This window comes from Tursiops truncatus, chromosome 1, assembly GCF_011762595.2.
Source record: "Tursiops truncatus isolate mTurTru1 chromosome 1, mTurTru1.mat.Y, whole genome shotgun sequence".
In the NCBI taxonomy this organism is placed as follows: Eukaryota; Metazoa; Chordata; class Mammalia; order Artiodactyla; family Delphinidae; genus Tursiops; species Tursiops truncatus.
Genome location: NC_047034.1, coordinates 101,464,758 through 101,486,638, shown reverse-complemented (window position 1 = coordinate 101,486,638; position 21,881 = coordinate 101,464,758). Strand labels below are relative to the sequence as shown.

The 21,881-nt window shown below is 46.7% G+C and overlaps 1 protein-coding gene across 1 annotated transcript in view; it reads right to left on the bottom strand.

Annotated features, from left to right (window-relative positions):
• The window catches only part of ABCA4 (ATP binding cassette subfamily A member 4), a 111,253-nt gene that overhangs the window by 5,282 nt on the left and 84,090 nt on the right, over nucleotides 1-21,881 (bottom strand). Inside the window, exons 30-42 of the mRNA XM_073810836.1 lie at nucleotides 21,590-21,759; nucleotides 19,593-19,770; nucleotides 15,844-15,959; nucleotides 14,671-14,818; nucleotides 11,679-11,802; nucleotides 11,182-11,311; nucleotides 8,691-8,811; nucleotides 8,203-8,265; nucleotides 7,043-7,149; nucleotides 4,897-5,038; nucleotides 1,043-1,177; nucleotides 180-283; nucleotides 1-93 (exon numbers count right to left, since the gene is read on the bottom strand). Coding sequence (XP_073666937.1) covers nucleotides 1-93; nucleotides 180-283; nucleotides 1,043-1,177; nucleotides 4,897-5,038; nucleotides 7,043-7,149; nucleotides 8,203-8,265; nucleotides 8,691-8,811; nucleotides 11,182-11,311; nucleotides 11,679-11,802; nucleotides 14,671-14,818; nucleotides 15,844-15,959; nucleotides 19,593-19,770; nucleotides 21,590-21,759 — 1,631 coding nt within the window. The remainder of the gene's footprint in view (nucleotides 94-179; nucleotides 284-1,042; nucleotides 1,178-4,896; nucleotides 5,039-7,042; nucleotides 7,150-8,202; nucleotides 8,266-8,690; nucleotides 8,812-11,181; nucleotides 11,312-11,678; nucleotides 11,803-14,670; nucleotides 14,819-15,843; nucleotides 15,960-19,592; nucleotides 19,771-21,589; nucleotides 21,760-21,881) is intronic.

The window sequence follows — 21,881 nt, the reverse complement described above, 5'->3', positions numbered from 1 at the left end:
TTGTACTTGAGGTGCTGAATGGTGCCCAGACACTGAAAGGTGCCCTTCGCCATGATGGCAAGCCGGGTACACAGCGCCTCGCACTCCTCCATGCTGGGGGTGGGGGAGAGCAGGTGAGGGCTGGGAGGACCGGACTCCATTGCCCGCCCGCTCCACCCCAGTCCCTGGGAATCTCTTGCCTGTGGGAAGTGAGGACCACGGCTCTCCCTTCTCTGATGATGCTCATGATGGTGTTCCACAGCATGCGGCGTGCCTGGGGGTCCATGCCTGTGGTGGGCTCATCCTGTGGGGAGGCAGAGAGGACAGGGGGCTGGTTCCGGCACCCTCCTTGGCTGACTCCCTCTGAGCAGCTCTGCTCTCTGGCAGACAAAACACAAATTCACTCCCCCGTGGGGCAAGACCCGGGGAAGCCAGCACAGGGCATGGAAGGCGGGAGGTGAATCAGGACCGTGAAGAAACATCATGCACACCTCTAGACCCGTCTCATCCCGTGAATGGGTTAAGGTTGATTAAGGCAATGATAGAGTTATCTTAAAACAGGGAAAAAATCCTCTGTATATGTTTGCAAGGAGGCAGGAAGATAGCTCAGGTGATTTTCAAGGTCCCTCCAAGGCCTGTGATCCATGCCTTCATAAACCCCAGACTACATGGGTATGGGGGCCTCAGGCCTGGTCCAGCTTTGGTGAGATCCACATGGGCTGTTGCTCCAGGCCAGTGCGCCTGTCCAGTTAGGACCCCAGACAGGCCTTGTCAGGCAGTAAAAATTTTGACCAGTCCCTGACATTCTGCAGAGGGGGTGAACTTCCCTGCTAGAGCCTGCAGCCCCCAAGAGGCTTCCCAGGAACTCACAGTAAGAATGTGTTATGACTCTATCTCCCCCCAAGAGCTGTGAACCAAACACTGGGCTGATATACTCAAAACGAGCAGAACAGGCAAAAACCCAGACAAACACAGCCCGCTGCGTTTTCTAAATCTGCTGACCCGACAACAGGATGCAGCACTCAGCTCCTGCAAGCCCTTTGGTGGTCCCGGTGGTGCTCACCAGTAGCACCAGCAGTGGGCAGCCTATGAGTGCAATGGCTGTGGAGAGTTTCCGCTTATTGCCTGCACTGTAGGTGCCGGCCAGGCGGTCTGCGTAGAGAGACAGGCCCAGGCTCTTAATACTCCAGTCTGTCACCTAGGGAAGAGAAAGAAATCCCATTTGGGATAAACAAACAAGCAAACACCCCAAACCTCCACCAACTCAAAGTCTTGGGCTCCCAGATCACACACCTTCAGGATGACAGACCCAGCTAGGCTGAAAAAGGACCACCTGCTGGCTCAGGGGGTGGCTTGTGGCCTTCAAGGGCCAGATGTCTCCTTTCCACTGTGGGCCTTAGATCTCCATGTGGTTTGGTCTGCTCCACACCCGTTGGGTGTAGCCCCCTGAGAAATGGCCTTCAGCTTTAAAAGAGTCGGACAATGCTTCTCACCCAGTGTCCTGGACTATGGCTAGGAGTAGAAGAGGAAGAGTCCTAGGGTCTGTTTAAGAAGATGGTGGGTCCCAGACCTGTTGATACCACCCCTCATCACGGTCACGCTTGAAGTCTTGTGTGTGCATCTATTATATACTTATTGAGCACCTTCTATGAACCAGGCATAGAAGGTGCTAAAGAATAATGGTGAACATGGCCATTGCTGCTGTACTCACAGATGGCAGGGGGTGGTGACAGACAACCAAAATACACAGAATAATGACAGATTGTAACAGCGCTTTGAGGGAACTCAACAGTAAACTACGACAGAGAATACTGGTGTGTGTGCGTGTGTGCACGTGCATGTGCACGGAAGGAGAGCTAGGGAGGTCTCTCGGAGACAGGCCCACCATGCCTCTGCCTTCTGCGCCTCTACCTGGAATGTTCTCCCCCAGATATCCACATGGTTCACTCAGGTCTTCACCCAGAAGTCACTTCCTCTGTGAAGCTGTCCCTGGGCCACCCTACCTAAAAGTGCATACCCCACAATTCTTCCCTGCTTTATTTTTCCCCTAAGGACTTTTTACTCTCAAATGTATTGTATATTTTACTTGTTTATCTTTTTAGTGTCTGTCCCTCCCACTAGAATATAAGCTCCATTTTTTACTTTTTATTTGGAATAGTCCCCAACTGACAGAATCGTGTAAGAATAAGAATAGTGCAAAGAACACTCATAGACTCTTAGTCTATTTTTCTCTCTCCTTCTCTTACACACACACACGATGTTTTCAGACTCATCTGAGGGTCAGTTATACTTGGCCCTTCATTCCTAAATACTTCAGTGTCTATTTCCTAAGTATAGGGACATCCTCTTACATAACCACAGTACAGTTATGATTGTCAGTAAATTTAATATTGTCATGATACTTTTTTTTTTTTTTTTTTTTTGTGGTACGCGGGCCTCTCACTGCACAGGCTCAGTGGCCATGGCTCACGGGCCCAGCCGCTCCACGGCATGTGGGATCTTCCCGGACCAGGGCACGAACCCGCGTCCCCTGCATTGGCAGGCGGACTCTCAACCACTGCGCCACCAGGGAAGCCCTGTCATGATACTTTTATCTAGATTATTACCCTTCACAGTCTGATTTTTCCAATTCACTCAGTAATGTCCTTTCCAGCACTATTTTCTCTCCAGAACAGGCTTCAGTGTAGTGTACATTATTCAGTCACTGTGTCTACTTAGCCTCCTGTGATCAGGAACATCTCCATAGGCTTTCTCTGCCATTCCTTGTCTTTTATGACTTTGATAATTTTTAAGAATACAACCCATATATACATATATACATAAATATATATATATATATATATATATATTTAAATAGAATGTTTCTCTAGATCTTGTCAAATGTTTTCTCATGGTAAGGTTCAGGTTATGCATCCCAATCAGAATATTCTGTAGGTGAAGTTGTGTCCTTCTCAGGGTATCACACCTAGGGGTATGGGATGTCCATCTGAGCCTCAGTGGTGATGGTGGTTTTGAGTACCCAGTTAAAGTGTTGTCTAATTTCTCCACTGTAAGATTATCAGGCTTCCCCCTCACAACCAATAAGCAATCTGTGGGACACACTTTTAAGCCATAAAAATATCTTGCTTTTCATAAAAATTTCCCCTAGACTCAGCAACCACAAATCTTGTCACACCCAGTCTTTACTCTGATCCTTGCAGAATGAGTTTTGAGCTCTGCAACTTCCTGCATGCTAACTAGCTGGCTCTCAGCATCTGACTGTAGGCAAGAACCATCCCTTCTCTCCTGATTATTTACTTATCTACTTAACAATATGGAGTTATAAATCCCTACTTTTCCTCCAATGTTTTATAATTGTCATGGTATTTAATTATGTTGATGCTTAAATAGTCCCACATTTGGCCATTGGGAGCCCCTTCAAGATGGCTCCTGTGCACTTATGACATGCCTCTATCATTTTTTTTTTAAAGCACTCTTTACTTTCTGACTTAATAAGATGTTCCAGGCTCATTTTACCTATGGTGTCTCAGCCCTGGAATTTGTCAGTTGTCTGAAGAGTCATAATTCCTTTTAGTGGGGAATGGTATTAGAGATCAAAATCTGGACACTTAGATATACTCATTTTTACTGGGGTATTTTTGCTTCTTGGCCTTTCAGAGGACAGATATATGCACACACAAACATACACACACATGCACATACCTATGTACACATATGTACAATATACATGAGCTCATACGGCATGCATGCACAAACATAAGCACACAACTATTTCATGAGTTCACAGTAATAGCTCCAATTCCAATCCATCCTTACAGGATTCTTTCTTACTTTCCCCCTTTTCATATTTGTATGTCTCTTCTTCCACACTGAGAACTCTGGCTCCAAACAACATAAACACATTTATTCATTTACTTAGTCCTACAAACCATGTAAAATTGTTTCAGAATTGCTTTGCCCATGCCACTAAAGAAACAAATCAACTAAAAAGAGCTCATAATTTGCTTGTAGCTCTTTCTTTCTGCTCTAACTGCCCAAGACTGAGGATATACTGTCAAATATTGTATCATCAGTTATTTGTATTAGTTCTTTTCCTCCCCTCCTGTATGATTATTACATTCATTTGAAATAAAATTGGATTAATTTATTTTAGCTTGCTTTCAGTGTTAGGATTTTCTTTTTGTTTTCATTTTTACCTCTTTTTCATTCTTACTGATTTAGTTTTATTTTTTTGAATATGTAGAACATTAACATGCTTCTAAAAGTTTAAACTATACAAAAAAAATACCCTGAGAGAAGTGTTATTCTCTCCCATTTCTCTCTTGCTGACCACTACATTTATTGTTTTCCAGTTTATCCTTCCTATATTTCTATTTGGAAAGGTAAGCAGACATATTTATGCTTTCTTATTTTTCCTACTTTCTTACACTAAAAATTAGCATTCCACATGTGCTCTTTTGCACTTTGCTTTTTTCACTTAACTATATCTCCTAGAAAGAACTCCATATCAGTTCAGAGATTTTCTTTGCTTTCTTCCTTTTTACAGCTGCATAAGACCTTATTGTATGTATTTATCACAAATTATTCAGCCAATTTCCTATGTCTGAACATTTAGCTAATTTCCCATATTTTATGAGTAAAATGCAGTGAATAACCTTGTGCATATGCATTTTGTACCGGATCAAAGGGTAAATGTGTATATCGTTTTGTTAGGTATTAGGGCAGGACTTTTTTTTATCTATTTTGTTCACTGCTATACCCTTGTTTTCCAGAACAGTACTTGACACGTAGCAGACACTCAGTCGAGCATTTGTTGAATGAATAAATGGATAGCGTGCTCCAGCTTTCCCATCTCTAAATAAATGCATTCTCATAAAACAGGTTCTCGAGTAGCCATAACAAACCATGTTTATTTACCCTCTTGATGTTCTCTGCTGGTACACCTCGAAGCCGGGCATAAAGGTAAAGATGTTCTCGCCCTGTAAGCTGGTCATCGATTGCATCAAACTGAGGACAGTAGCCCATACTTCGATGGACGTCAGAAATATTGGTTAAAATACTGCAAGAAGAAAAAGCAGTTAGCAGGTTTCCTTCGCAAAGTGGGTGACCAGAGATCTAGGGCTGGAGGAGTTTCTGCCAATAAGATAAGAAAGCTGCCTCTTCTCTTCTCCCATTTTGCTTTAGAAATGTGCATGACATTTAGCAATCAGAGCAGGGGCGGTTTGGTTAGAAACTGATAAACTCCAGGAGTTCTGAGCTTTGAATCCAGTCAGATTCTCCCGTTTCCCTGTCTAGGATAAACTGAATACCTGCTACCCAGAGACAGCTATGCTTTTGGATTGGTTCACCTCTTAAAAACAAAGGGAAGATCAAATTTAAGAAAATGACTAGTGGTTTTTGATCTCTTTCAAACATTTGGAAAGTCGCTAGAGAAGACGTGTGCTTTCCGATGGAAGTAAATTTCTCCATTTGTGTTTAGTGGCAGAGATACAGTCAGTGAAAGAGGAACCAATCAGATCACCACCTAGAGCAAGAGGCTGGCAGAAGAGAAGAAGAAATGAAACGAACTGAGTCTATCAACTCCCTTTGACCAATATATTCTCTCCCGCTAGAAAATATATTGCCTTGATGAAAAAATAAACTGTCCATAGACTGATCTAATTTCTTTCCCCCTTCTCTTATAGCTTAGGGTCTGTGAATAAAGGATGGATGCAACAGTATGCAACAGGATGGGACAGAGAGAGGCCATGTAGTTCCCCACTATGACAAAAACTACTTAGGTATGGCTGGGCCAATTAAAACCACCCAGAGAAGCAAGGAGTGTACTTCACCAAATTCATAGGAACTACTCCACTGAAGAACCTGAATCCTGTGTCTTAAACCTATACGTTCTTTCTAGCTTCTTCTGTCTTGGTTTTACCTTCTGGGCATCTGTGTCTCACTCGGACTATAACTCGATGTCTCATGTTAAAACCTATTGTGCCCCCACCTCCACTCCCTGCCCTTTCCCCTTTGTTACCATCATGAAGTCATTTGCTTGGCTAAGCTAGATCTGAAGATGAGATAGACCCAGCCATGGCTCCACCTCTGCCATTCCCTTTGCTCTAGACCCAACAGGGATGGCTGGGGAGTCAAATTCATCCTATTTGAGCCAGTGAAGAATGCTTAGGACTCTCCCTACCCCGGGAGCATTGGGCCATATTGAGGATGGCTTTCCCTAGTCAAGCAGAAGTTGGTTAGATATCAGCAGTGCCTAACTCCACCCATCAACCAGGGCAGAGAGTTTCTCTGGGCACATCTAATGTGTGTGAGCTCTGCTGTTCAAAGGGTAGCCTGGAAAGAGGCAGACAAATGCAGGCTCATGTTCTCTGTACTGTCCTGTGGATGACCAGTCTGTTTCCATCCCCTTTATTTCAGAGAGCAGTAGGCACCCTCCCAGAATCCAAGGGCACATGCCAGTTTTCCCTTTATAGAGGAACCCTGGCCTGCAAAGTCAAGTGTTGACACAGAAATAGCCAATGCAGAATAAGGCCTCTGAGGGCCCCAAACCATCCCCCATCTAGAAACCCAACCCAGAGAAAGGATGTGTCATCACAGAGGTTCTTAACCTGGGGTCCAGGAGTTCCTGTAGGGTCATAAATGTGCTTCAGGGCTCAGTAAATTCCCCAAAATGCAAAGAACGTAGGAAGAGAGGTAATGGGAAACACTGGTGTATTTTTATAGGAAGAAGGTGCGTGTGTTCATCAGATGATCAAAGGGTGAGATGTTTATGAACCACAAAAGACTAAGAACCACTGATTTGGTACTTCTCAGAGCTTTCCTAGAATTCACGCTAACAGAGTAATCTCTTAACAATCACAATTCAATTAAATTTTCCAGAGAGTCTATGTCCTAGACTTTTTGGACCATGTCCTCTGGGAGGTCCACCCTTCTGCATATATCTTTCAGACTCTCAGAGTCACCCTCAGATACAGGGTCAATGCTTACCCTTCCTATGGTGGGACAAGGACATGGCTTAGGACCTGGGAGAGACACCCCGAGACAGGATGAGCAGGACACTCACCTCTTGCCTGCGACAGTGGCATCACCTGACGTCACTGTGCTGTCCCCAGTGAGCATCTTGAATGTGGTTGTTTTGCCAGCTCCATTCACTCCCAGGAGGCCAAAGCACTGAGGGAGAACACACAGAATTGGCCTCGCCCTAGAGCCCAGGAAGGTCTGGAGTGTCAGGCCCTGGGGCAAGTGTGTGGGGTGCGGGGAGGCATTTTAGGCCTGTGCTGCCTTTGTGGAGGTCACTAGCCATGTACGGTATAAGGCAGCAGAATGTGTCACTTTGGCATAAGGATGCTTTTGAGCCAAAGGCAAATGAGAAGAAGCAAATATAAGAAAAGCTCTCTGCCCTCCCCCCTATTTGCTTCAAAGCAGGACATAAATTTACAAGGTGTTTCCCTTGCCTCTCTACCAAGATGGACAAAAATTAATCACTGGAGACAACTTTAGACTCTTACCAGCTTGGAGATGAAACCAGAGGAATCTATATAACAAACTTTACTAACTAGCCTTTAATCTACTATTAGTTACCCATATACTTGCCTTCCTACAATTTGCCACCCTAGAAACTATAAGTTCCTTTCCTTTGTCTTGCAACTTCCCTAAAAATGTATTGTTCCTTTGCTAAGATGCTATATAAGCCCAAGTTCTAACCACCCCTTTGGGGTAGTCCTCTCCCCTGTGTATGTACGGTACACATGGTAACAAACTTCTCTTTGTTTTTCTCCTGTTAACCGGTCTTTGGTCAGGCCAGCTGACAGAGCTCCAGCCCCAGAACCTAAGAGGGTAGCAGGAAGGAGAATTTTTCCTCCTTGACAGTGGTTACTGAGCACTTGAAATGATCTACGTGTGCTATAAGCTATAAGGTAAACACACACTAGATTTTGAAGACTTAGAACAATAACAAAAAAGAATGTAAAATATCTCATAATGTTTTATACGAATTACATGTTGAAGTGATACTATTTCAGATATATTGTATAAAATTAATGATTAAGATTAATTTCACCTGCTTTTACTTTTTTCCTGTGGCTACTAGAAAATCAGAATGACCTGACCTATGGTGGCACACGTTTTACATCTGCTGGCCAGCTCTGCTTGAGAGGAGACCAGAGACATGCATAGGAGCTGATTTTCTGAGGCCCTTTCACATGTGGCCTGCAGAGTACCCACCTCTCCGGGGCGGACTCCCACACACAGCCTGTCCACCGCTGGGCTGGAGCTGCCTGAATAAATCTGTAAGGTCCAGAGAAAGTGAACTGAGGACTGAGAGAGGGTTAAGTAGGGAGGGTAAGAGGGCAAAGGATGGTTTAGGCGAAGGTTACATTTTGACACGAATGTGCAGAGAGGTGCTGTGAGCACTGAGTCTCGAAGCTGACCCCCTGTGTGGAAATGGAACGGAGAAAGATTAGCGGGGCTCAGTTGCAGTGGCTGTCACTGAGGCCCTGTGTCCGTGCCCAAGATGAATACTAGGGCAAGTGCATTGAGTGTTCTTGGAAGACAAGTTATAACACAGAGGTTTTATAACCTCACATAAAATTAGGGAAAGGAATTGCCTGGATAAGCGTATTGCTTATTCTACAGAAGGCAAACTACAACGTGCCGCCACCTCTGGTCCAACCGGCACCTCCAAACTAACGCGCCGGCAACTATTCCCTTACCTTGGTTAGTTCATTTAGCCTCAAGATATCAGTTTTATTTCCTCCACTAATAATTCTTTGTCTTTCTTCAGCCACATCATCATCTTCATCTATGATAGGCTCCTTAGCAGGCTCGGCAGTCCTAGATGAAGAAAAGAGGACAGTGAGCTGGTATACAGCATCCTTGACACTGTTCTTTTCCTCTGACATTCTTCCCACTCCCTGGCTTCTGCCTCAGCCTGGCCTTCCATCCCCGCAGGCTTGAACTCTCAAAAGGACTCCCCACAGGAGAGGCGTTAGGCATTAGGCAGAGAGGGCAAGTGCTCGAGTCCGGAGTCTGCCCTGGGCTCCAGTCCTGGCCTTCCCATGTGTGACTCTGGGCATGTCACAGAACCTCTCCAAACCTCACCTCCCTCAACCATAAGATAGGGAGGGGCTGGTAAGAGCATGTGTCTCATGGGACCGTGGTGGAGACGCACTTGGCACAGTGTCTGGCACAGAGTCAAGACTCCTAACCCGAGAGCTGTTATCATGAAAAAACCCTTCATCTATGGCAAGCACTCAGCAAATGATAGTTACTAGTGCCCAAGCCTCCCACTTCTTTTAGTCCATCAGGTTATCTCGTGCCCCCAACCATAGTTCTCCATCAGGTGTACGTTAAAGCCCTAACTCCTCAGCTGAAATCCCAGAGCCCTGCAGTCAGGCTCCACCTACCCTTCCGACCCGCTCTCCCATTTATCTCTTGGACTAACTCCTCCGCCAACCGTTCGATCTACCCATGGTCCCCAGCCCATGCTAGCCTTTCCCAGCTCGAGCCCCCACAGGCACCGCCAGGGGCTCAGTGTTCTCGTTCTCCTGCCCTGTGGAGCAGAATCCTCCTCGTCCTTAAAAGCACAGCGTCTTCTCTGAAACCCTCCCTGAACACCCTGACCTCCACGCTTTCCTTCCTTCCTCCCTGGCCATATCCAGTTCATTACTAAGTACTGTCTAACAGACTTCCTACTATTAACCCAATCAACTTCTTTTATTCCATCTCCTAATGACCCCATTCCTTTTCAGGTTACCACTGTCTCACGCCTGGGTGCCAAAGCGGTCTCCTGTCTGGTCTCTCCCCTTCTAACCCCGGCAGATCATGTCATTCCCCTGAGCAAAACACCCCGACAGCTTTCTGCTGCCCTCAGCCTCACCAAGGTGGGGGGCATTTCACCCCCTCGCTCTGCTCTCCTCTCCAGGCCCATCTCTCATCCCCCTCCCCCTCTCCTTTCACGGACATCCTGAACTCCCCACAGGCAGGCGTGTCCTCTACCAAGAGCACCTCTTCTTCCTCCCTCTCCTTCCTCTCTTTTCCTGGTTGCTTCTCAGTATGGCCATGGCTGTCTTCTTGAAGCCAGAGACTGTGGAATACTTCTCTGGTCTTCTTTCCGGCCTAATGCGGCAGGACACGCTCAATGGTGCTGACACCAGAGTCTGAAGCTAAGGAGTCTGTTTCAGTAAATAACATCTCCCCCTAAGATGTGGCCAAAACTGCAGGGGTCCTGTAAGGGCTGAGGCTTCCGTGGACAGCGACTCCTCACACTGTCTTTCCCACACTAGAACCACGTACCGGCCATGTTGTTTTATTCTAAGTGTGTTGACACCCATTATCTCATTCAGTCTCTTTCCAACAATTCAATTCCCTGTGGATCAAAACCTCAAGACGAGTCCTCCGAATCTTTATTTACACGTGAGCACATTCAGCATGAGAGGATGAGAGAACAAGAGACAAACACTGTCGGGGAAAGCTTCTTCTGAGTGCCCCACGATTTGCAATCTGGGCCCCTGGGCTGAGCCCACTAAACGTCAGCCTGGGTGGCAGAGGGGGCTGCCTTCTGGAAGGTTGAGCACCCACTTCGGAATGATGCAGGGCCTCAGGCAAGAGCATGGGAAGAACGGCACAGCTGGGGTGGGTCAGGGCTGGCAGGAACCCCCTTCTTCCCCAGCCAGGGGGGCACAATCACTGCCCCACCCGCTCCACACTGCACCTGGCTGCCTTCACCCCGAATGTCACCCCCATATTACTCCCTTCCTTCCCTGCCCTGTCCCCATTCTCAAATCTCTAACTAGCATAGGGGCCCGCTTTGTCTATTTTCTCATGAATGCATAAATCTATTTCCTAGTACTTTGGATACCAATGAATCATTATCATTTGCAATGCTATGATCCAATTTAATATGACTATCTGTTTCTTAAATGAATGGGATTAAATATTAGCGATTGAAATTAATAGCATTGTATTTTAAACACTTTAAAGTTTAAACTTTTAAACTTTAAATACGCACAAATCCTAATGTGCCTATTTTAATGTACCTCTCTTTGTATTACTCAGAACAAACCAGGCTTCGAGAGCATAAAAAACTTTATGGAGTGGGGCTCATGAGGAAAGAGATGACCACTTGGATCTGAAATCAAGTTTCCTGACTGACAGGCACAAGGAGCTGGCCTTGGCACCCTCAGGGCAGCGGCGCGAGCGTACCATAGGCTGAAGAAGAATTGGTACTGGATGAGGAGGGTCAGGAGGAAGTACACCAACCCTTCTACTGCCATGGCAACCAGGTTCTTCCCAATCAGGTCCCACTGGAACAGATTTGAAGAGTGCTCCTCACCTGGGGATGGAGGCCACCAGAAATCGACAGGAATTAAGTCCACTTAACTGTCCCAGCTGTCCCCAAAGACCTAGTTACAACACTAGGCTCAGCTAGACTAGGCCTTATGCAAGGGATTAAGTCAGAGCCAAACCCAGGTCTCATACCGGCTCCTCAAGTGAGAGTAGGGAAGAGTAGGAACTGCCCTTGACCCCTCCTAGTCTCCTTAGCCATGGAAACGGAGGCACTCCGATCCCTTCTAGTGTCCAGGAAATCCCAGACCAACCAGGTGACCCCGGCCCCAGCCCAGGCTGCAGGTCTGTCATAGGAACTCCCACTGCAGCCCTCCCGGCCTTGGAGGATCCAGGGCCATGTGATTGCTACCCACCAAACCGGGCATAGACGTCTGTCACAGCCTGGCTCAGTGCCAGGTCAATGAGGCCCCGGCCCAGGCAGAAGTGGGGGAAGATAACGAGCAGCTTCCTCAGCACGGCACTGAGCCTGAGCAGTGTCTGCAATACAGAAAAGCAGGGCAGTCAGTGATGGAGGCCAAGCTTGGCTGCCCCTCCTGAGCGGGGTGGGGCCTGGATGCCCTCACGGACCAGGACCAGTGGAAGGCCTGCAGCCAGGGGGGATGCAGCAGCCAGGGGGGATGCAGCAGCCAGACTGGCTACCGGAGGGATCTGTCAAGCAGACAGGAGTTCTGGAATACTCACAGGAGGTGCCTCTAGCCGGCAGCCTGCTTGAGGAGCTTTCGCTGCAGACTCGCTTTGACAGTACACAGGAACGCCCCAGGGCTTTTGTTACCAGGAGATGCAGCTGCTGGGAGTGTGGCCCAGGGCTCTCTCCTTTGGTACAGCTGTGAGCCACACTGGGGGCTGAGGCTCTGTCACTGGCAATATCTTAGCCTAGCTTGTACCAAACGGGAGAGGGGCCCTGAGCATCTTCTAGCTCTGCTTCTCAGCCCCCACAGGACAGCTACAGCTGTCTGCACCTGTCACCAGCAGGAAAGACGGCTGGAGACTTCCCCTGGCGTCCGGGTTGAGTTGTGGGGACTTGTTTTCGGGTGGTAGAAGGTGTTTGCTGCCTTAGCCTCAAGTGTCGGTGTCAGGCAGAGGGGACGCCGGGGGGCGGCGAGGCTGACCCACTCTTCTGGCCCAACCCTGCTGCACAACCTCCTTCCTCTCCAGCCTCCGAACTTTTGCTCACGTTACCCCATCTCCTTCTATCCACCCCTCCCCACGGGCCCACCCCACTACTCCTGGAAGGAACTATGCTCTCTTGCCTCTAGGCCTTTGCACTTGCAGCGTCTATTGACCATTGCTATTAGCTGGAAAGAATGCTCTTTCCCCTCCTGCTCTCTGGCAGACTCCTGCCCTTCTTTAGAAAGCTAGCTCAAATAACCCCTTCTCTCATAAGCCTTTCCAGATTCCCACGGTAAAATATCCAATCCTCTCTCACAGGACTTACCACATTGCCATGATTAATTATTTGTTTACCTGCCTATTTTCTGCACTAGTCACTGGTCCCCAGAGAACAGGAACTGGGTCCAAATCATTTTGGTGTCCTTCCTAAACACCTTACACATGATTAGTTCACAGAAGGTACCTCATTGTTTATTAAATGGGATAATAAAATCCTACTTATTCCAGGCCAGGCTCAAACTTAATTCCTCTACCAAGATCCTCTTGGCCCCCACAGTCCAGCTGTTTTGGCCCACTCTGGTCTGTAGTGTTTCATCTGTCTTGCTCCTTTGATGTTCGGCCATACAGTGCCTTATGGAATGTCACGTACCGTGGTTTATATCAGTTCCTAACTTGGTGTGCAGGTCATTTACTGACTGGAAGGGGAGTTCCTGGGGCCATGCTTGTTTATATCAGCACATTCATCACATGGTGCTTACCTAGTGGATGCCTCTGGGACCTGGGGAGCCTCCTGTGGCATCCTGGGAAATTCTGCAGCATCTATTCCACAGTTTAGGTGAAAGAAACCAGCTTTTTTTTTTTTTTATGCAGGGGAGTGGGTGTGCTCGGTAATTGTTGGCTAAATGAGTGCAGCCCGCAGGAGGGAGGATGTTTTGAGTTGCTTTAAGCTATTTAATTATTCTGAAGTAACAGGCTCGCCTAAGACTTAGTGAGCTGTGAGCCTGTGACAAAAACAGCTCTGAAGAGCAGCATTTTCAGTCTTCCAGGATTCTCTGACCATTGGCAGAGTCTGTATTCTCATCTACCTCCCTTCTGGGGTCTGACTGTGACATGGTACGTTTTTTTATCAGTCATGGGACAGATGGGGTTTTGCTTCTTGTTTAGTGGCCACAGAAAGCCTTACAAGATCAGGGAAAGAGTCGCTCTCAGGAGGCCATTGGACTGGGTGGTTAGTGCAGGTTTGCTTTGGGTCTTCCCAGCAGCGCCCAGAGGCAGGAGTGGGGACAGGGGCCACAGGACGTCTGTGCAGATGCTCTGGCTGGTACCAACCCTCTCAACTTCAAAGACCTTCTGAGAGAGGGAAAGGCTAGAGAGGTGCTGGGGACACAGGCACACAGGAGAGCCCACCGATTCCTGGGTATGTTACCAGGACAGTCATGGCCAGGGCTCAGACACAGGGGACTGGGAGAGGGAGTGTGGAGCAAAGACAACCCTGTAGTCACAACCACTGTTTTTAGGATTCATTCTTGTCAGTTCTTTCTGGGCAAGGAGAAGTCTGGGGGTGTGAACGGGACAACTGAACTTCATAGCTCATAAAAATGAGTCACTCAGCACTCCAAATTCCTAACCCTAACCTCAGGATTAATTTTCATGTACAATAGTACATGTTACTCTGTTACAATATATGTAAGAAATTGGGAGAAAGGTTATATATGTGTTTGCTTATATGTCTCTAGAACACATAAGAAACTCACATGAAAGGTTGTTTCTGGAGAAGAGAACTAGGTGAGTGGGAAACAGGAGTAGGAAGGAGACTCTTCATTGCACGCCTTTCTGTTCTTTTTAAATTTTGAAATCACATGAATGCATTACCTCTCTCTCTGTGTGTGTGTGTGTGTGTGTGTGTGTATAAAACCTAACACCCAAAGTCCCCAAGGAAACCTTCTTGAAGAAGTAAGAAGATCTAAAAGCTTAGGATTATGAAAGGTCATTTATAACTTGCAGAAAGGGTTCAGAAAACCATGACACTCAGAGCACACAAATGAACAAGGAGCTTAAAGAAAAAAAGAAAGGAAGGAAAGAAGGGACGGAGGGAAGGATAAAGGAAAGGAAGAAGCAACATTCATTTATACACTAAGATTGTATAGACACAGTGCTTGCCTCTGGCTCTGCTTGACCATCACACTCTCCAGTATCCTAATAATCAAACAAAGAAGCTGAGAAAGTTATGCTTACCTGGTTATTCTCAAATAATTCCAAGATGAAGGTGATGGCACTGCTGTTGATGCCGATGAACAGATTAGCACAAGATAAGGCCACATAGGCTGTGCTGGGGACATCAAATAGGAAGGATGCTGGGTACATCATGGGAATGACTGCCCATCTGTGTGAAATGACACAACACAGTGGACGGAGTTCCAATTTCCGTTCCATCTACTGTACCCCTAGATATAATGCATTCCCCTCTCACATGGGGTGGTATGTTTGAACTGGTGAGAGTCCTGGGGAAACCGAAGAGATACTTCTTCCCTTGGTCTTTGCTCTTCATCTTTGAATGGAGATAACAATGCCTTTCCTGACCACCTCATGGAGTTTTTGTGAGAAGCAAAAGCTGTGAATGTACTTTGTAAATTATAAAGCCTTACATAACATAGGAGTGTTCTTCCCACTCTAGTCTGGCTCAGCAAAGCTGGGCTGAGATCCCAACAGGCTCATAGTTCATTGTAGCTGACGTGTCACAGTCACACTGGTTCCTGAATTCTCTATTTCCAAGAGAGATGAACGGAGACCATTGCTCTGGCAAGACTCTACTGGCCCCTGATAGGTAGGGCCAGGTATTATGATCTCCATTTTACAGATGAGGAAACTGAGGCCCAAGTGGGGTGAATTACTTGCCCATAGTTACATACATAGTAAGTGGTGGGCCTGGATATAAAGTTGCATGCTCTAGAATTCTACTGGACTTAATCCCTGTGTTATCCTCTGGCCCTGACCCAGAGCAGCTTTTCAGGTGCAGTCTCCCATGTGCAAATAACCCTTGGCTGGTACAGGAGTCACTGAGATGGACGGACTGGTCACAGATGAATGAGGGTCAGAGCTGAGTGAGGAAGTGGGGAGTGATGGATTCCCAGACTTTGGTCAGGTCACAGTTTGAGTGGAAGAAGATTAAGATTCAAGCCCTGTGGGGTGTCTCCATTGTACCCGAATGGATGAGTGGACTGAGCTGCAGGAATCCCTCTGTGCGTGGAGTCGGAGACAGAAGCCAGACAGATTCCTGGTCAGCAGCCGCAGACCCTGCTGGGAGCTGGAAGCTGCCTTGGCACTGAAAACCCTGGTTTTCTGTCAGAACTGCAGCCTCCTCCCCTGGCTTCCCTTTGGCAACATTAGGTAATGGCCCACACAACTCACCCGTACAGCATGAGCAGTGCGACCAGGGCTGGAAGATTGTCTGAAGAAGTGTAGGCTTTCTTCTGAAACCCGATGAAGATGCCCACCACCAGTGCAGCGCTCACAGTGTAATTCATCTTGAAGAGAGAAGAAGGGAGGGAGGCACTTAACCTCTCTGCACCTCTGCTTCCTGTTCTGCAAAATGAGGGCTGGGCCAGCCTCCTCCAGCACTTATGTTTTGGGATTCTGATTCTATTCGTATAAACATTTCTTGGCTAGCGAACGTATGTTAAGTTGTCCTTAGTCCTCCTACCCCATGCCACCCCCACCTCCCTACACAGGAGGGGGGGTACAGTCTGTATCTTTTGAAAGAATGAATTATAAAATTCCACCTGATCTCTCCTTCTCTCCTTCCAATCAATCTCAAAGTCCTGTTGATTCTACTTTCTAAGCATGTCTCCAGAATTCAGAAAAGCTTAAAGTATAATCCTTGGCCTCACATCACTTCCTCCCTTCCCTTCGTACAGAATTAAGTCCTAAAGCCAGCAGGCTTGACAGGGAAATGTGGGCAGCCACGGTGGGGGGAGGGGAGAAGTCAGAGTGGTCCCAAGCAGAATGAGAGCCTAAGAAGGGTGAGAAGGGCATCCACGGAGGTGGACTGGTGTGCGGTGTTGGAGCCCCAGTGGGGTCAGGAGGGTGTCTTTACAGGGGGCTGATCTGTTGCGGGATATCAGAGCCAGAGCAGCACAAGGAGGACCTGCGCATGGCGGAGGGAGAGGAGCGTGTCCACACAGGGGAGAGGGCGAGGGCAGAGATGGGGCTTATTACACACAGGTGTACTGCTCAGGTAGGCACATGAGTCAGGGGCAACAGAAACCAGGTTCTCACTTGTGCAGAAGGGAGTTAAAAATATGGAAAGACAGAAAACCAGAGGGAGCCTGTGGTGCTGGATTGGAACTAGTGGTTTTAGTGAGTGTTTTGTTCAGTGTATAGATAGACAGAGAAGTATGGATGTAAATGTGTGTACTTCTGTGTATATATCTGCATATCTCACCTATCTCACCTCTCCACCGAGAAGGCCTGGGACCAGTGAATATATCTAACACCGAGATCTTGGTTTTTGAGGGACATTTTCCCCTGGAAGGAACCAGAGCTCCTTGGGGGAGACAGTTGATTCCAGGGTAGGGCTGTGGGGAGGAACATCTTGCTGGGCAGAGACCTTGGAGGTACTCAACGAACGTGGGGACACAAGTCAAGAGGGCACAGGAGCCAGCTTGAAGGGGCTCCAACTGGCCAGACTGGGGGTAATCTGAGCACCAAAATCAGTTAAGAATGGTATCAGATTGTAGTCTGTTGATTAACACAGGAACCACAACTCCATACAAGCATAAATAAATACATGAATAAATGGAAAGCTTGATAACAAACAAACAGAATATTTACATAACTTCAAAGTACATCTCTCTAAACTCTTATTAATTATAAGGAAAAAAGTAACTTTACAGTGAAGAAGTTCAGCAGACACCATCTTCATCAAGTAACCGAAGTGACCATCATCAGTAATAGGACAAATTGAAATCAGAAGCTACCTGACAGGATGCAGTGAGCAGGACAGAGCATCCCTTCATGAAACTGCAGCCATGACCCGAATCCAACCATGAGGAAGCATCAGGCAAACCAAAATTAATGGACTTTCTGCAAAACAACTGGCCTATGATCTTCAAAAGCGTCAAGACATGAGTGTCAAGGAAAGACTGAGAACAGTCCCAGGCTGAAGGAGACTAAGGAGTCAGGACAACTGAACGCAATGCCTGATTCTGAGCTAGCTCTTTTTCTATAAAAGGCATTATTAGGGAAATTGACGAAACTTGGGTGGGGTCTGAGGATTAGATGGAAGTGATACATCAGTGCTAGTTTCCTGATGTTGACAGTTGCGTTGTGATTGTATAGGGTGAGTCCTCGTTTGTAAGAGGTACACATTGGAGGTGGCTGGGGTGTGTATGTGTATGTGTGTATGAAGGGACATCTTGTTTGGAAGTTACTCTCAAATGGGTGAGGAAAATAGTTTTGAACAGTGTTTACAACGTTTCTGTAAGTTTGTGGTTGTTTCCTAATTTAAAAGAAAAGAAAAACAGATGATATATAAAAAATAAGAACTTACAACATCGTCTATGCACTGTGTGAATGATATAAACAATGAGTATTTGTTCATTTATTCAACAATGACCCCCAGGCCAAGGTTATCATTTCGCCACTGGCTAAGGAGGGTGCTTAGCTCCAATACCATAGCTCCTTGAGTTCAGATTCCAGGCCAGCCTTAAAATTCTAGAGCATCAGGAAGCCTGCTGGCATCACAGTCACTGTCTCCAAACCCTTCATTAGGCTGCTAAGTGTCTACTTTGCTAGTATCATCTCCCATTCAGACACCCATTCTGTCCTTCTGTCCACCAATTTCTCCTTAGGCTCAGAGATCTGTCTGTAGTCAGGCACACACATGGGTCAGCCCCAAGTGTTAATTCTATTCCTTGTCTTAAAAAAAAAAAAGTTGAATGCAAAAACCCAGCACTTTAGTAGCTTTTCGGTGCAGGTGAGCCTAGCTCCTCTCATGTTTTAAGCACAGGGCCAACTTGGGTGGCTGCAAGGGATGTTCTCATCCAAAGTGAGGTTTATGGGCTCTGACCTCCTCCCCATGTGTTCATAAGTGTTTCCTCACGTAGACAGAAGAGAGGAGGGAAGATTAGTTGGTACTGATGATTTCTGGCTTTATATTGTTAAGTGACGGCTGCTTAGTGAGTAAGATATCTGCCATCATTATTAAAAGTCATAGTGGAAAAGGTTGTTTGTGTTGGTCTCCATCGTGATATACACTATCATCACCATGAAGTGGAGACTCGCGTTAGTCTTAGAATGCTGAGATAAAACAAAACATCTTGTTCCCCAAGACGCCTGGAATAGGCTGGAGTTAGCATCATAACAACTCCCACATTATAACCAGGCCTTCACTGTCAAGTCATTTTGACCCTGTGGCCTGTCGCAAGGTAACCCATCCTGACCCCTCTCTTCCCCCACCAATCCTGATCGTGAGAGAGGTGGTAGTCTGCTGTTGATTTGATAAATAATTTTTTCTTCATGTTCCCCCAAGTGGTAGCTAATCTAATATAGTGAAGTTCTGGTTGGGTAGGCAAAACAAGGCCACTGGGTAGGGTTCCCAGATTTAGCAAATAAAACTATAGGATGCCCAATTAAATTTGAATTTCAGACAAACAACCAATAAATTTTTTAGTGTAAGAATGCCATATTTGGGGGCGGATTAGGATATACTTATACTAAAAATTGTTCATTGTTTTATCTGAAATTTAAATTGAACTGGGTGCCCCTTATTTATCTGGCAACTGTACCACAGAGCAGTTTCCAGTTTACCCCTTTGAGGGTGGGGTGGGACCTAACGAGAGGATGCAGTGTGAAGGGCCTCTTGATATCATCTCTTCAGCTCCCGGTTGTTCTCAGGAAGGCCAGCCTCAGTGCTGCAGGGCAGGGATTATCTGGTGCATCAGAAGGCCCCTTGTGCAGGGCCTACAGAGTTCCCACTCAGCGGTTGCTAAGCTGTGCCCAGCATCTTTCCCCAGCTTGGGCCCTGGCCACATCACCTTCCAGCATCCCTGGCCGTCCGAGAGCCCCACCCTGCCACGTCCCTTCAGTCAGAGCACACACAAACGCCCACCCACCTTGGGCCCACGGGGGTGAGGGAGGTGCTAGGTCCTGATACTTACGATGTCCCAGAGGAAGTTGGTCAGCCAGTAGATGGTGGGGCTCACTCCACTGACAAACTGGAGGTGCTTAGCTTTGTTCACCCTCTCCTGGATCAAGTAAAGGACAAAGCTGGCAGGGACGAAGGACATGGCAAAAATCACACAGATGGCCACCACAGCATCCACAGAAGTGGTCAGCCTGCAGAAGGACGGGAGACAGAGGGAGAGAGGGGAGGAGGAGCGGAAGCAGGAGAAGAACAAAGTCAGGCTCTCGGAAGCCCTCACCAATGCCAGGGAACCACCTCCAGAATCCCCTTCCCCAGCCTGAAGCTTGTCATGTCACTCAGCTGTGTAAATCCAACTGGGTCAAAGGCAAATGGATATCTGTGCATTTCCTGTTCTACGTTTATGTTGAATATTAAGGTCAATATCAAATATTGTCCCCTGTTAATATAAAAGTCTAGTACATTTTCTTTTTATTACATTTTCTAATTATTTGTTGATTGTGTATAGAAACGGATTTTTACATTAATCTCATGCACTGCAATGCTCTTATTAGTTCTAATAATTTGTCTATAGATGCTCTTGAATTTTTACGTAGATAGTTATAGTGTCTGTGAAAAGAAATAAATTTTTAAAACAAAAATTTATCTTTATTTAAATTATCTTGTTAAATCATGCTTTCAAGAAACATCGTAACATAGGGAAATGTTACGTTATAACATAAATTTAAGTAAAAAGGGAACAGGCTGATTATACAGGATGTTGGATCTTATTCACTCTTTCCCAGATCATATAGAAAGCATTTGGCTAAGGGGGAAAGTGTGGGCTGAAATCCAACCCGACCTTCACATACAAGCCAGGCACTCTGGTGTAAGCCAGCGCCCGCCTTGAGAAAGGAGCACCTTTTCCTAATTCCCACAGAGGCACCATATGTGCTAGTCGCTGCTCTGTTAAAATTACAAATAGCTTGATCCACACACACACTAAGATTATAACAAATTACTGGAAGGAAACACCCAAAAATGTCTAGAGGAAACACCCTAAACTGTGTTGGGTTATAAACACTAAGTTCTTAAAACTCTATTCTATAAACTTTATTTAATGAACACATACTATGTTATATACTATTTTTATAATCACAAGAGACTCCTCTCTCATATTTCATATTCAAGAGGCTTGGCAGGAGGTATGGAAACTTGGACTAAGTGAGAATGGACATAGACTACTTTTCCTCAGTTGAGGGCCTCAGAGGGTGTCCTGAGGAAGGTCCCAAGGGCCCAGGACCCACCCAAGTTCAGCCATGGCCCTGGGCACGTTCAGGGCACTTGGAGTATATTGGGTCCCCTAACTGCCTTCCAGAAGGAGTTTGCTCTAACAAAGGCATTCTCACCAAATGTAGGCCTCGAATAAGGCAAACATGCTACAAATTGCAAAAGAGTGAGGTTTTTACTGCTAGAAGCTGAGCCTAGGCTTTAGGAAGGTAAGGATCTGTCGACATGTCCGAAGCCTGACTGTCTGGGGGAAATTACTGGAATCTAAGATAATTACTACTGGGGCGATGAAAGATTTACTGAACCTCCCAGGTCCTGGCAATCATTTTGCACACTGGAAAGGAGAGTATTTGTGTAAGCTCCAGGAGCAATGTGTTATCAAGAGCCAAAAGGGAACGGAACCAAACATATGCTTACTTTCCAAATAAATATGAGGAGGAAGAACGGCCACGCGGTTTGGCACACGAAGTCTTATGTTCGTGTGTGTGTGTGTGTGTGTGTGTGTGTGTGTGTGTGTGTGTGTGTGTGTGTGTGTGTGTGTGTGTGTGTGTGTGTGTGTGTGTGTGTGTGTGTGTGTGTGTGTGTGTGTGTGTGTGTGTGTGTGTGTGTGTGTGTGTGTGTGTGTGTGTGATTAAACAAACTTGCCATCCAGCCCAGCAGCTTCTGCTAGTGAAAATCCTCTCGGGGTGTTTAGAGTGGAGAAGGTGACTAGAAAGCTGTGCGGCCGGGGCCTCAGTAGCTTACACTGTAATTTCGGAGAGCTGCTCCTTGGTCAGGTTCAGAGGCTGGCTTACAACGGTGATGCCATACTCCTCGGGGTTCCTGTCCTCGAGCAGGCTGGCCCGTAAGATGGCGTTGTGGGCCACGTTGAGGAAGCTGACCAGGGCATGCCAGCCTTTGTTGTTAAACCACACCTAGAGGGCGGAGATGTGGCTTTGTTAGGCTCTGCTACGGCATAGGAGACTCTGCACTAACAGCAGCTGTTTAAAGAAAAAATGAGCTGCAGGAAAAAAGAATGTGAGAGGGAGGAAGGTTT